This window comes from Fundulus heteroclitus, chromosome 2, assembly GCF_011125445.2.
Source record: "Fundulus heteroclitus isolate FHET01 chromosome 2, MU-UCD_Fhet_4.1, whole genome shotgun sequence".
Taxonomy (NCBI): Eukaryota; Metazoa; Chordata; class Actinopteri; order Cyprinodontiformes; family Fundulidae; genus Fundulus; species Fundulus heteroclitus.
Genome location: NC_046362.1, coordinates 17,589,574 through 17,603,723, shown reverse-complemented (window position 1 = coordinate 17,603,723; position 14,150 = coordinate 17,589,574). Strand labels below are relative to the sequence as shown.

The window sequence follows — 14,150 nt, the reverse complement described above, 5'->3', positions numbered from 1 at the left end:
CCAGTCTCATCGTTATAAACCCAACTATGAAGTAACCGAAAGCGCCGATAATCTGCTGGTGGGAAGCTCAGACAAAAGACCCGATTGGCTCCAAGCAGCATCCTGCGCTCTGCAGAAGATGCAGCTGACTGAACACACTTTGCATTCACCCCCCCTCCCCTCCCCCCACGCCACACTACTCCACTTCACTTCCTCCAACTCAGCTCCCTCTCCCTTCCCCTTTCCCCAACCCTAACCTCCCTGTAATCAGAATGCGGGGCCCGTAGGAGGGACCACACACAGAGTAATTATTAATAAGAGAAGATGACATGTGAACATCCCTCCTGAATGCTAAGTGAAGCCGGCACAGGTTTGCTGCGCTCGCACTCTCAGGAAAGCATTCCCACAGATTCCTACTCGTGTGAAGGTCAAGAGAGAGTAGGATTCTCCTTCTCCTAATCTCAGTATTAATTTCACATTTCCCTGCATAGTTTCAAACTGCGCTTTGCCTCGTTTCATACTTACTGGGTGTTGCTCATGTCAAGGCGGCACAAATAATGTCTTCTTTAAACGAAGCCAGGCGCTGAATACGAGTTCACCACTGCAGGGATCTGGTCAGGACCACATCTGTAGGTACAGAAGAATTGAAACAAACAATAGAACTGTGCACATTAACCACAGATTTAATCTTCTCATGCAGAGCAAAATTGGAGTCGTAGTCATGAAAATAAAGCTGACAAAGACAAATATATGCTGACACATCAATAAAACAGCATTGCCAGTTTTTAAAAGACCCCTTGCCCCAACTAAGGCTTTAGGCTTTTTTCAACAAATTTCCTTGGAGAGAGCAATAAACTGTAATTGATTTTAAATCTCTTCCAATATATGATCCCCTCTGTGGATCGGGGGCTGAGGAACCTCACATCCTTTGCATAGTAAGTGCAGCGGGATGCCTGCTCTTTGTCCCCCTTACACAGAGAGCCATTTAAGTCGGAGTCTGCTCCATGAATTTCGGTCCAGCTTCTAGACATACATGGAAAGTTACAGGGAAATTAGAATATAGTTGAAAAGTCAATTTACTTCAGTAATTCAGCTTAAAAAAGAAAATGATAAACATATGTATAAAAATAGTTGCAGGATTTTTTTTAACAAACCAAGTAGGGTTCAAAATGCTTTACTAATACTGTATATAACCAAAAATGATTTTAAGGTAAAAATGTTTTAAGGCCATTTCATAGCCTACAAAATCAAGTGTAACACTTGACAGTTGTCCTCCAGACAGTCGCTAACAACCTCCACAAGGGGGGCAGGTTGCAAAAGGTCAATGCTAACGTAGCTGCCTGTTTCCAGCACACTGTATGCAACTTAAGGAAAGAAAAGGAAAACGTGTGACAGAAAGAGTTGGCCAAATAACACTTAACCCAGAGTTGGGTTGTTGGGTGAGTCAGTGCTTCAAAAGCCACCACACACATACATATGCTGTCACAGTCCTTGTGTTAAGGCTGTGAACCAAAGACGATGCCGGAAGCACCTTAACTGGGCAGAGGAGGAAAAGAACCGGCCGGATTCTCACTGGTCCAAAGTCCTCTCAGATGAAAACAAGTTTTGCATATCCTTTGGAAATCAAGATCCTGAAGTCAGCAGGACGACCGGAGAGTCACGAAATCCAAGCTCATTGAGATCCAGTGTGGCGTTTCCACAGGGAGTGATTATCTGGGGAGCCATTTCATCTGCCGGTGTTGGTCCACTGTCTTTTATCAAGTCTAAAGTCATCTGACAGGATGTTTTAGCACTCCATGCTTCCCTTTGTTGATCAAATTTATAAAGATGCCCAGTTTAAATTTGTCTTATGTAATATTGTATTTCTTAGAGAAACGGATTTTCATCAGCTTTAAGACACAATCAACAAAATAAAGAAAACAAACAAACAAAACAAACTGGTGTGCAGTGAAACTATATAATTTCATTGTTTGAACCAACCAGCAGAGACACCCATTTAATGATCGTGTAATTTACCGAGCTACAAATGTGTCTACATGCTGTCGTGCTTTAACATAAACTAATAAAGTCAGATAATCAGCAGAGCGAAAAGGCAATCATTAGCTTGGCTATATCGTTGTCTTGGTTTAGTATATATATAAATCTAATCGATAAACACACATTGTCAGCATTCACAGCCAGAGCAGAACAATGTGGTGAAGCACAGCAAATTAAATGCTGCTCAGGAGAAATCAGCACAGGTCAGTCAAGGTCTGAGTGGGTTTGTTTCACCGCAGCGCTCCAAAAATATGCACTTTATTGGAAAGAGAGGGGGGGAAACCCCCCCAGATGATCTGGCGACAAGACGTGTTCAAAGTCACAGAGGTTAGGACTTTCAGTGATTGTTATAACACTGTAATGGCCAACCAGAATAGGAAAAGTGACAAATACAGATAAGCATCTTAAATTGACACTTTTGTTCCAATAAACGCTGCAGCCAATACCGCGAACGCTTCCCGAGTTAAGGAGGTCGTCCACAAAGGCGCTCATTTCGTGTAACAACCACTCTGGGCTATTTCTGGCCACTCTCCTGGCATTTATCGCGTAAAAGGAGGCAATTCCGATTATTTCCCACAAGCTACATAAACAGTTAAGAGGTGTTTAATATTTCCGCTTTGCGCTCAGAGGTTCATTTTTTTTTAATACGAATCAACCAACATCAAAAACATTAATTATCTTCAGGCGTTGAAAGAAAGAACACTGACCTCTTGTGTATTTTCTACATCCTGACTCCACTGACCACACAGCGGTGATGATGGTGATATCCTCTAGCCGGTTATTAACATTATTATTATGGTGATCGGCGTTGTCGGAGCTCGGATCTTCCCGTGTGTAGGCAGCGATTAGGCTTGAATCTGCGTCGACTGCGCACACGTATGGCTTCTTCTCAGGGGATCGAGAGCACCTCTGGGCTGGAAGCACCATCCTTTAGCGGAGAGGACGAGGCTATCGCCCGATCAGGGGAGGCGTAATGTGCTCGCAAGGCTTCCCCCACAATCACATCAGGGACTCCATGTGCCTGATGATGAAAATAGTAATAAGGAGAAGAGGAAGAGGAGCTGTCCAGGTACTGAAAACCGGACGCCAGCGGTTGCAGATGTGCGTCGGGAGGCGTCAGCGCGAAGGAAACGGGATACAGTTTTCATTAAAAAGGGCAAAATGCAGTCGATCGAGTCATGACTGCAGTCCATGATAAAGACCCGGAGACGGCATTCCGCACGTCCCCGTTTTCTGTGCCGCTCTGGAAGCGTCGACGTAGGAAAACGCTCTCGCTTTGCTTCACCTCCTGAGTTCCTCGCGATAACAACCCACCCGCACGGAGAAAAAAAAGTGAAATACATCATATTCAGGTACTTCAAAGGTTTCTGCGGCACCAACGTGTTAAATGCAGTTAATAAATTCAGAACCTCGCTGTAATTTTCTACAGTAGAACTGCTTACGACGGTGCCGCTTGACCTTAAATATGTGAACAATAAGCTAATAAATAAAGCCTGTTTACAACGCATACAGTAATACAGAAAAAAACAAACACATTTGTATGTTTTTAGGTGATGTGTCTACACCAGATTTACTTATTCAGTGGTAAAAATATGTGAACAAAGCTCTTTGAAAAACTGCCCAAGTTGTGTCAAAACTGTTTGGAGGACGTCTTTGAATTTACAATAAAATAAGTAATTTTTCTCTGAATTCAGATTATTTTGTTTCAAAAGGTTGATTGCCATTGTAACAGATACACTCTGCAGTCCGACACTAAAATCCTTTGGGATAGCCATGTTGGCTTGAGCTAAAGCAAAAACTCTGTTTTCAAAAGGCATTAATTACATAAAATATCTGCATGCACTAGGTCTCAAAAGCATACAGACCTATGCCAAAATGTTGTTTTTTTGTGACGATGATGCATAATTTCAAGTCTTATCACGGATACTCAATTGGTCATTGTAGCACATTAATATGCTTAAATTTAAAGCTGTTAAGAGCCATTGTCCTGTTAGAAGGTGTACGTACACCCCAGTCTCAAGTATTTTACACCCTCTACCAGGTTTTCTAAAAGCATTGCCCTGTATTTAGCTCAGTACATATTCCATTCAACTCTGTCCTGCTTCCCTGTCTCTGCTGAGGAAAATAACTTTCCCAGCATGATGCTGCCATTGCAATGCCCCACATGGGGATGGTGTGTTTAGGGAGATGTGCAGTGTTAGTGACAAAGTTCAGTTTTGGTCTCATCTGACCAGAACACCTTCATCCACATCTATGCTGGACCCCCTAAATAGTTTGTGCCAAACTGCAAACAGGACTTTTTTTTTTTTTTGGGGGGGGGGGGGGGGGGGGGGGGGGGGCAATCTTTCAACAATGACTTTTGGACTTGGCAACAAGTTCAGATTTGTGGAGTGCACATTCTCCCATCTGTGATGTGATTTCCTGCAGCTCATTCAATAGTCCCTCTTGTGCTCTCTTTGCCAGGCCTGTCGGTTCGGGTGGACAGCCATTGATCTGTTGAAAGAACAATTATCAGTCGCTCTTAGACTGCAGGATAACTGGTGGTTCCTAGCGTCTCTAAAAGTAGAACGGGAGGCAGATAATTTAGTTTTCGGGCTCCTCTCTTGTGGAACCAACTCCCAGTTTTGGTCTGTGAGGCAGACACCTTGTCTACTTTTAAGAGTATGCTTAAAACTTTCTCTTTTGACAAAGCTTATAGTTAGACTGCCTTAGGTTACCCTGAGCTACCTCTGCAGTTATGCTGCTATAGGCTTAGGCTGCTGGAGGACACCAAGATCTATTCTTCTCACTCTGCTGAGTTTTCCTACTGTTCTCCAATTTGCATTGTTTGGTATTATTTCAACTTTCAGCTTTATGTTCTCTCTGTCTTTTTTCTTTTTATAGTGGGTACACCTGGTCAGGTATGACACCATCTAAGGAGGCAGATCATTCACTATTACCATGTAAGGATTTCTGGATAAATGTGTGCTTCCGTGCTTTTTGTCTCTCTACTCTGTCTTCTCTAACCCCCAGTCGGTCAAGGCTGATGGTCGTTCAAACTGAACCTGGTTTTGCTGGAGGTTTTCTTTCCTGTTAAAGAGGGGATTTCCTCTCCACTGTCCCTTCATGCATGCTCAGTACGAGGGATTGCTGCAAAGCCATGGACAAAGCAGACGACTGTCCACTGTGGCTCTACGCTCTTTCATGAGGAGTGAGTGCTGCTTGTCAAGAATCAATGCAATCTGCTGGGTTTCCTTAGATAGGAAACTTTTTGACCAATCTGTCTGGATGATTTAATTGAATTAACTTTGTAAAGTGCCTTGAAATGACATGTATTGTGAATTGGTGCTATATAAACAAAATTGAATTGATTTGTGTACTTTTGGCCTTTATTGAATATATTGAGAAAAAAACTTTAAGACTTGCAGTTTGCCAAAAGTCATAAAAGGGAAAGAACAAACAGGAGGAAAAGGTTGTTGTGCATTTTAGAGACAGTATGACTAATAACTAACATGGAACATTTCCTTAAACACATCACTTCCATGGTAAAACATGATGGTGGTAGCATCACCCTGAAAAATGTCTTCGTTTTTTTGCAGGGAAAGGGAAGCTGATCAAAGTTCACGAGGAAATATGGATGGAGCTACATAGGTGGGAGTTCTTGAAGAAAACGCACTAGAGGCTGCAGAAGACTCAACAATGCAGGGCAGAGGTTTCCCTTCCAGCAGGAGAACCACCTATGGATATGTTTAACAAAAGCGGCAATTTTATTGAGATGAATATGTTACAGATGTAGACCAGTGACCGTACATGACTCGAATAACGCAGACTTTGCATGTCTGGAGTTGGCACTAGAGAACACAGGTGCTAAGATCACAATTTGAGTGATATGTTAGTCTGTCAGCGGAGCACAGAAGGCGATTCAACACAATGAAGGAAGGTCCACAGACACAGAAGACACCTCCAAAATATACTCGGAAGAAAAGCACTTCATAGGAGTCACATTGTGGATTTGCATGGGGTCATGTGGTCTTATGTTATTTGGCACGTACCGATTTCACAGAAAGTTCAGATTGGACTCATCAAAATGTGATCACAGAAACCTGTCACAACGGATTCTGAGGTAATTGCTTATTAGCACAGGTTTGCTCTAGTGCCTGATCAGTACCTTTTAAACCTTCACAATATCATAGTGACAACTCCTACTCGTGTGTACCAAGTTTCATCCAAACTGGATTAGTACTTCTGAGTGCTTCATTGTTTTGGGAAGTGATTGCATTTACCATGAAACTAGAGGCACGAAACCAAAATATTAAACGTAAAATGGAGCCAGGTGATGAGTCAGCTAACGGTCCCGGACAAAAACAATTACTCGTCTGACGGAGGCAATGTGCTGTTTTCTTTGAAAGAAAGTTCCCACGATTCCATTCATACCTCTTCACATACCAATCATTCATTCATACTTCCTACCAAACCCAGTAAGCCAGAGTTCACAAGTCAAACTTGCGTGATCCTCACCTTATCCTCTGCCAAATGCAAGTATTTATCAAAGATTTGGCAAGCAACCTCATCTAGCCTAATTATAAGGTAAACGTGAACTAACTTGCTCGGAAATTTGTTGGTTAGAACATTATGAAATGCTAAGAGATAGTGGGGAAGTATCAGAGGGTTGTATCCTGACATTTCACTTGCCATTTGAGGAAGCGGACAAACTGCAAGTGCTGCATTCTTTAAGCAAAAGCACACCCACATGAGAAAACTGCACGGAGACACAGGTGTCACTAAGATTTAGCCAAGGGACCATCAACATAAAGTTGGGATTTCATGAGCTGGTAAGAGGAAATTTTGTTTTATTTAAACCAATTTGAAGTGACCCATTTCTAATTAAAACTAAACCAATGAGGTTTTACAAGAGGGAGCTTTTGATCAAGTCACTTGGAAATGCAAGTTTGTTTTTATAGTTGGCATTTTCTAAACTGACGTGATTTTGCTTTTTTTGTTCTCTTGGAGGTGAAAACAAAACAAGTTTTCTCTTAGGCTATACCCTGACTGAAGCACTTCTAATGATGGCAGGTAATTCATCCTACTAACCATAACATGGCAAACTTTTGTGCTTAAAAAGATGACTAATCCTGTATCTTTTTCAGAACACAGACAGCCTTGTGATCCGAAGGATGCCACTTACTGCATGAATGGAGGGATATGTTACACAGTACCATCTATGGATCACCTCTCCTGCAGGTGAGTCAAATAAAGTACACATAAAAATGCTTTGTAAGCCAATATGTGAAATTATCTGGAGGAAAACATCGTTAACACATTTTCTTATATATTTTTAACACTTTGGCACTTTAGCTGCCCTGAAAATTACAAAGGAAGCAGATGCGAGGAGTACCAGCTCCAGAGTCTTGCTTTGAATGACCCAGACAAAGGGTTAGTTGCAGTGGTGATCACCCTAGTCATCCTCATCCTAGTGGTGCTGGCTGTTGTCATCTATTATCTGCACAAGTAAGTAAATCATTTAGAAACTCTTAAAACACCTAAAAGTTTTAATATTAGGGAGGTTTAAGCTTAAATTACTATTTTCTGTGCACAGGATGGTAAAAGAAGGGAAAGAGAACCAACCGGGCCGTGGCCAAGGACACAATACGGAGAAATCTGCAATATGAGGTTTCCTGCCAAAATGCAGATTTGCTTGTAACTAGAATAAAACATTTTTCATTTTGTTGCAGTTAATCCGATTATTTAGAGAGTCTGTATTTTGAAGTGTTTGGGAATTGAATGCCACATCTAATCTTTGATAAGAGACTAAGAAGTTGTAACTTTTTACATTTCAGTGCATTTGTTTTAATGTGCACTTAAAAAGTGCAGTTAAAATAACCAAATCATGTTTTGGGATATATTTGGTAAAACAATACAAAACAAACAAAACAAAGCACTTATTAACAATAAGTGGCTGCTTTGAAAAGTGGTTATATTGAATAATTATTTAATGTTTGGATATATGTAGATTCCTACTTTATATTTCTGAAGGCTGTGTATTCCCACAGGTTTTGGTTTCTGATACACAAGTGAACAGTTTATAGCCTTTTGCTGACTGCATCCTTCATATGTCCCTGTTTTGCATGTTATTAAGTCTTAATTTCATTTTGATGTTACCCATAATTGCCTCTGAAAACCTCTAGACAGGCTGTAGTAATCTCACTTCCCAGAAAGCTCAAAGTCGTTCCTTGTCTGGCTTTCTCAAAGCTGGAATAGCAAGACGACTTACAAATGGCAATATTTACCTCTGTTCAGGTCTAAATAGGTTCATCAGTTCCCTTAAATCTAATACAGGTAGAGGCGACGCATTTTTAAAATAGTAATGTCTGGTGGACAGGTTGTTGGACTGCTGGGCTGAATTACCAGTGTCCTCCATATTACAATCAAGTGCAAAAACACAAAAACAAAAAAAAAGATTGCTGATAGAGAAGTTACTCTTTAAAATGTTTAGCATCATTAATCATTATCTACACACCTAGTAAAAAGTGAATGAGACCAGATTAATTTTGTCGCTGAGGCCCATTTTTTCTACTTTTATTTCTACTTATACTTTATGACTCCAAGAAGAAATACAATTAGAATTTGTTTGAATTAAAAAGTGAAAAGATATGTTGACATTTAGAGAAAGAAATGTCTTTTCCATAACCCCACCCCCCCCAAAACTTTAAACCTTTATTATATCTGCTTAGCATTATAACTATTCATACCACTGGTAAATGTAGTTTTAAAGTAATACTTTAATTTAACCAACATTTTTTTTTCTTACTGTAAATAATTACATTGTGGACTGGTGCAACCAGAGTCCTTTATTCCGTTAAAAGTATCTTAGCAGGGAGCTAAAGATTAAGGGTGATGACAAGGAGGCCTTCCACAGACCTGGAGCTCATCGCAAAAGATGAATGGGCAAAAATGTTAGTGAAAAAAGGTTAAATAAAATGCTTTCCCACCATTTTAAGAAGTGTTTGATTGCTGCAATATCAACGTTTTTAAGGGACCATTCAGGGTGGTATAGATTATGTGTCACCTGCATTTTGTTTTTTGTTAAAATGTAAATAAAATACTTTTTAAAAAAAGAAAATAAGACCACTTGTGCAATGTTTTATGTTTCAAGAGATGCCTGGGCCATTTGCTGTCAGAAACAAACCTTTAATGAAAATAACTGTAGGTTCTGGAGCTTTGCCATTTCTCAGTATACTGCTTCCACCTAGTGGCAGAACAGATTTCCTACCTAGTAAGAAACAGGAATAAAATACTTAGTTATAGAAAGCTGAGTATATTTTACAAAATTTGAAATATTGATATTTAGTTTTACATTACATAGGTAATCCAAAGTACTGTAATAGCTACTGCGAATCTTAATCACCGAGGAATTAAACCAATTGTCTCATTTCCCTTTCCTTCTTCAGCTATTAGAAACATCTGCTTTGTCAATTAATCACGTGTTAAGAAAAGCAAAGAACAACAGTTTTATAGAAAAGTAGGCTGAGAGACTTTGGAGGAGTAGAAAATAAATTTTAATAGTCTCAGCTATGTTAAGAAGAAAGACCAGTTGCAAACTTTAAAAGCTTACAGTGTCAGCTCTGGTGGAGGAGAGACAAAGGGATCAAAGAATCCTTTAACAAGTCTAAACTATGAACATTATGCACCCATTTGCACCTATTTTAGGTATAACCTAAAAATGAAAGTAAAAATAGGAAAATGTGCTTATTAATATATATGCAGCTTTAACATTTATTAAAATAAAAATGAGTTTTTCTTGTTTAATCTTCTCATTTTCATTTAAACAGATCAAGAGCAAAAAACAAAAATGACAGTTCATGAATACACATCGTGGTTTGACAAAACCTTGTGTTTTATGAATATATAGTGTTTACTAATATAGACAATTATACTGCACTTTGGAGCTTTCTTAAACATTTCTCCAATGCTTTGTTGAAGATTTTAGTCTTTTTCTTTGTTCAGCAACTAAACAAGGGTGTATTATTCTTCTGAGCATTAAAAAAACCAAGACAAATTTAGATGTTAAACAGTGTTGAATCCATAAATAATATATGGATATTTAGAAGCATGATACAGAAACAAGGATTAGTTGCATGAATCTGAGTGGTGTCATTGAAAATACTGTCATCAAGACAAACATTTTTGCATCTAACACATTTCTAAATGCTTTTTAGGCAAATGCCTGTCCCACGTTTGAGCAGCCTTAAGGAGAATTAATAAACAAGGGGGTGGGGACAGAAGGAAAGCCTAAAAGAAACTACATGGATGGCCAGTATCCAGTATCAAATTCTGAAAAAGTAAAATAAATTAATCCTGCAGAGATGTGACAGAGGACCTGAGAGGCTGTTTGGCTCTTCCGTGATTCCACCTACCGAAGCCTCCCTTGTACTGAAACTCAGGAGTTGCTTCATTGGTTTCAGCGGGTGTGAAACGTTTCTTTATAAAGGAAGCAAGGAGGAAAAAGGCTGAGGAATGCCAGATGACACAAGAACTGGATGGAGAGTCAACTGGCGTCATTTTTCAGCGTGGGAATAATTCAAAGCATGCTGCCAATGCAGTATGCATACCTGAATAGAAAATCAAACGCCAATAGAAACTATCAATCATACACTGACTTCTCTTGACCCGGGCTTTCATATGATTTTACTACTATGGGATCAGACAGAAAAAAAAAAGATGCACAAAAGTTTGCCAAAATCTAAAGAAGCACTTTGGAGTGTCCTTTCAATAGGACAAAAAAAGATCTGACTTTGTTACTAAATAGAAACTTAAAAGTTGTTTATAACTTTACAGAATTATTGTCTTGTGGACTATATTTAAATTCCTACACGCTTCAGAAAAAAATGAGATGAGGTATGGGTCAACAGTTTTCTCTGCTGGATAAAAAAAAAAAAGCTTTATTAAAAACTACACACGATAAAATTTACAGCCACATCTTTCGGGTGAATTTTAAACCAATTATTCCCGCAAGTTTCTGGCTCTGTCAAACTGATGAGCAACTTTTAACGCCGTGCTGTTCAGTCCCACAGACTGCATGTTTGTGATAATGGTGACCACCACCCCCTGCGGGAGGAGGACGCTCTGTCCCCGGCGCTGCTCTGTCTCCTCACTGGGCAACACCAGGAGAACGCTGCTGGCCCCCACAGCTCCTCCTGTGTGGGACACGTAATGCCTGCGCTTCCTGCATTGACCGTACTTCTGCAGCTTCTCCACCACCAGCCAGCCCTGGCCGTACAGTCCGTCCTTATCCCAGCTGGCCTCTGTCTTGTCGACCGGCGTCCACAGCTCTATGACCGATTTGGGTTTTAGGAACCCAGGGAGCAGGCCCTCGGTGTCCTTAAGGAGGGCCACTTGGTAACTGTAGAGCAGAGCGTTACCGAAGAGCAGCAGGTCTCCCACGTTGGAGAGGAAGCCGCCTCCGGCCCATTTGTAGGAGTTGTCCACATATGGGCAGTTTACGACTCGCCCCCGCTTGTTCAGGTGGTAAAATCTGTGGAGGAGATCAATAGGCGACATAATGTTGGATTTTATTTCGACAAGACTAAAAACAACAAAATTCTACTCCAACATTAACGCCTGTACTCGAGCAATGTTGTGCACTCAGGATACACAGCGCATCACAAAGGCCTTGGGCTCTTGTTTTCTTTTTGTCATTTGTAACAATTTAACCACAAACTATCATATTTTATCAGGACTTTATGTGATAGATCAACAGAAGTGCAACATTAGTGGAAAGAGAATCAGTTAAATTAAATAAAAAACCCTGATAAAACAAAAACCTAAAGAGTGTGAGGAGCATTTTTATCTACACCCCCATGTCAATATCTCATAGAGCCTCGGTTTGCTGCAACTACAGCTGAAAGTCTTTAGGATGTTTGTCTCTACTGGCTTTGCACATTTAGGGACTTCACTGTCCCACATGTCCGATTGGATGGGGAGCCTATATAAACACCGGTTTTATAATCTAGCCACAGATTTTCATACAAAGTAAATAGTTGGACTGGGCCAGTCTAACAAGAACTTGATCTAAATCATCGTATTGTAGCTCTGGCAGTACGTTTACTGTTCTTGGCCTTTTGGAAGTTGAAGCACGGCCCCAGTTTCAAGCGTTTTCTCCCGGGATTGCATTTTATTTAAGTCCCTTCCCCTGTTGGAGAAAAGGATCCCACATATCATGAATCTACCACCACAATGTTTCATGGAAGGTAAGGTTTGGTTGCAATGCTAGCTAATCTTTTCGACAGCTTGTCCCACCCGAGTTGTGTATGTCTGAAGTTCCTCCAGAGTTACCTCTGGCATTTTAGCATCTTCTCTGACTAATTCTGGTCTTGCCCCTCTTGTCAGTCTAGGTGAGCGGCTACAGCTGTGCTAGCCTCCATTTTTAGGTGGGAGGTTGACCAGTGCTCTGTGAGGTGCTGAAAGCTTGAGATAATATTTTACGACTAAATGACGTGCAGGTGGGCTCTATATCTATCCGCAATTATGAGAAATCTGAAGCCAATTGCTGGCACTGGATTTTTTTTTTTTTTTAGGGGTTTCAGAGTAAACAAAGGTTGAATCCAAAGGCATGCCACACATATTTTTATATATTTCAGCCAAATAACTTTTCTTTCAGTCCCCAGTGATTCATTAGTTTGTGTTGGTCTATAAGATAAAATCCCAATGAAATACACCATCTGTGGTTGCAACATGACAAAATATTGAAGCGGTCATAGAGGTGCGGGTACTTTTGCAAAGTGCTGTAGAGTACAGAAACTAGAAGTAATTATAGATTGCCTGGAGCGGTGTGATATATAATGGGGGTCATTCTCATCTGGAGCTGTATTGACGCATTCCCAGCTCCTGAAACATGTTCATCATGAGAGCAGGAAGTGCTGGTCCGCAGCCGCTCCAAAACAGCACTCAGCAGGTGTGAAGGCGTGAGTGGAAGTACAGGAAAGTGGTGCCTACAATGCAGTCAAAACATTACTCCGACGGATCAACACTTGAAATGTATCGTAATGAAACGGTTTCGCAGGTAAGACTCCCTTACCCGGCTGGAAAATGAGCGGGTCATCCTTAAAAAGGTCCAAGGCTTGAATTACACTTTCGACATGTCCTTTAAGTAATACTCTTTGTGCTCAAACTCCTTTTTCCTCTGAGCCGGAGGGGATTGTTTTGTCTTTAGAGGTTTGATCTGGTCCGGGTTTCTCTTGGTTTCGGAGCAGCTCTTCTCATCCTAGTTCTGTTTTACCTGGAGGCTTTAGACGTTGCTTGGCTTTCTCTTTGTCCTCTTTAACTTTTTTTGGGTCCTTCTCATAGTGCCTTATTCCACTTAGGTGCGACAGTAACATACGAGAAGTTATTGTAACCTGAAAAACAAAAAAAAGCAAAAGACAAACCGTGGATGGCTGCAAGCATTAGAATAAGACATCGTCCAACATCCTGACACAACTTACATCTTTTCCATCAAACTGCTTCTGAGGAAACTCTGGCACATATTTCTGGACGGGGGCATCGAGATCCAGCTTTTCCTTCCTCGCACAGCCGCGCAGCAGCCGCCGCTGTTGAGGGCTTACTGATGCTGGCGATTCGCATCACCGTTTCAGGAGAGCACGGGACACGGTTCTCCAAATCAGCGTATCCGAACCCTGAATCACAGGAACAGCCTTAATGATCGCAGCGCGTGTGTGTAAAAGCATTTCACAGATACGTTTACTGTGCAAGAAAGATTGATCGTGCCACATCTGCAGCGTCAGCTTAAAGCCAGCTTCATTGTGGTTTTGCTCAATAATCCTCATTGCTTTTTCTGCATGCAAGCCAACTCCGACACCTTATTTTCTCCCAACTGAGGCAGCCTTTTCGGTCAACTGATTTATTTTCAGCTTCATTAAGAACCGCCACCGGAGCTAATGTCAACACGTGCACAGTGGCTCTCAAAAGTGTGCCCACCCCTGTTAAAATCCAAGGTGCCATAAAGAAAGACATATATGCTGTACGATTTAACTCACAAATTTGTTAAAGGTGGAAAAATGACCATTTTGCACAAGTGCGCACAACTTTTACTACTACTGATACAATTTTAGCATCAATTCTTCTTTGTTAGGAGCATCCTACATCTCGACTAAGTAACC

At 40.8% G+C, this 14,150-nt stretch overlaps 2 protein-coding genes and 1 non-coding gene across 9 annotated transcripts in view; 1 reads left to right on the top strand and 2 right to left on the bottom strand.

The window, feature by feature from the left end:
- Positions 1-3,279, bottom strand: part of tmem266 (transmembrane protein 266) — a 45,647-nt gene extending 42,368 nt beyond the window's left edge. Inside the window, exons 1-2 of one of the 2 annotated variants that reach the window (XM_012871407.3) lie at positions 2,724-3,279; positions 505-606 (exon numbers count right to left, since the gene is read on the bottom strand). In XM_012871407.3, coding sequence (XP_012726861.2) covers positions 505-518 — 14 coding nt within the window. In that variant the 5' untranslated portion in view covers positions 519-606; positions 2,724-3,279. The remainder of the gene's footprint in view (positions 1-504; positions 607-2,723) is intronic. The other variant, XM_036149742.1, reaches the window with a different exon arrangement.
- On the top strand, positions 2,572-8,902 carry LOC105932335. 6 transcript variants are annotated; one of them, XR_004933225.1, is made up of 7 exons: positions 2,572-2,607; positions 4,900-4,958; positions 5,595-6,827; positions 7,006-7,068; positions 7,143-7,236; positions 7,351-7,503; positions 7,592-8,902. It is a non-coding gene; the product is annotated as an uncharacterized LOC105932335 (transcript). The 6 variants fall into 6 exon arrangements; XR_004933224.1 differs by lacking the exon at positions 2,572-2,607 and adding an exon at positions 2,997-3,085; XR_004933222.1 differs by lacking the exon at positions 2,572-2,607 and adding an exon at positions 3,289-3,368.
- A 626-nt stretch (positions 8,903-9,528) lies between these two features.
- lactb (lactamase, beta) overlaps positions 9,529-14,150 on the bottom strand; it is a 9,321-nt gene continuing 4,699 nt past the window's right edge. Inside the window, 8 exon segments of the mRNA XM_036145014.1 lie at positions 9,529-11,527; positions 12,814-12,965; positions 12,967-12,983; positions 13,070-13,132; positions 13,135-13,195; positions 13,197-13,388; positions 13,476-13,547; positions 13,549-13,685. Coding sequence (XP_036000907.1) covers positions 10,996-11,527; positions 12,814-12,965; positions 12,967-12,983; positions 13,070-13,132; positions 13,135-13,195; positions 13,197-13,388; positions 13,476-13,547; positions 13,549-13,685 — 1,226 coding nt within the window. The 3' untranslated portion in view covers positions 9,529-10,995.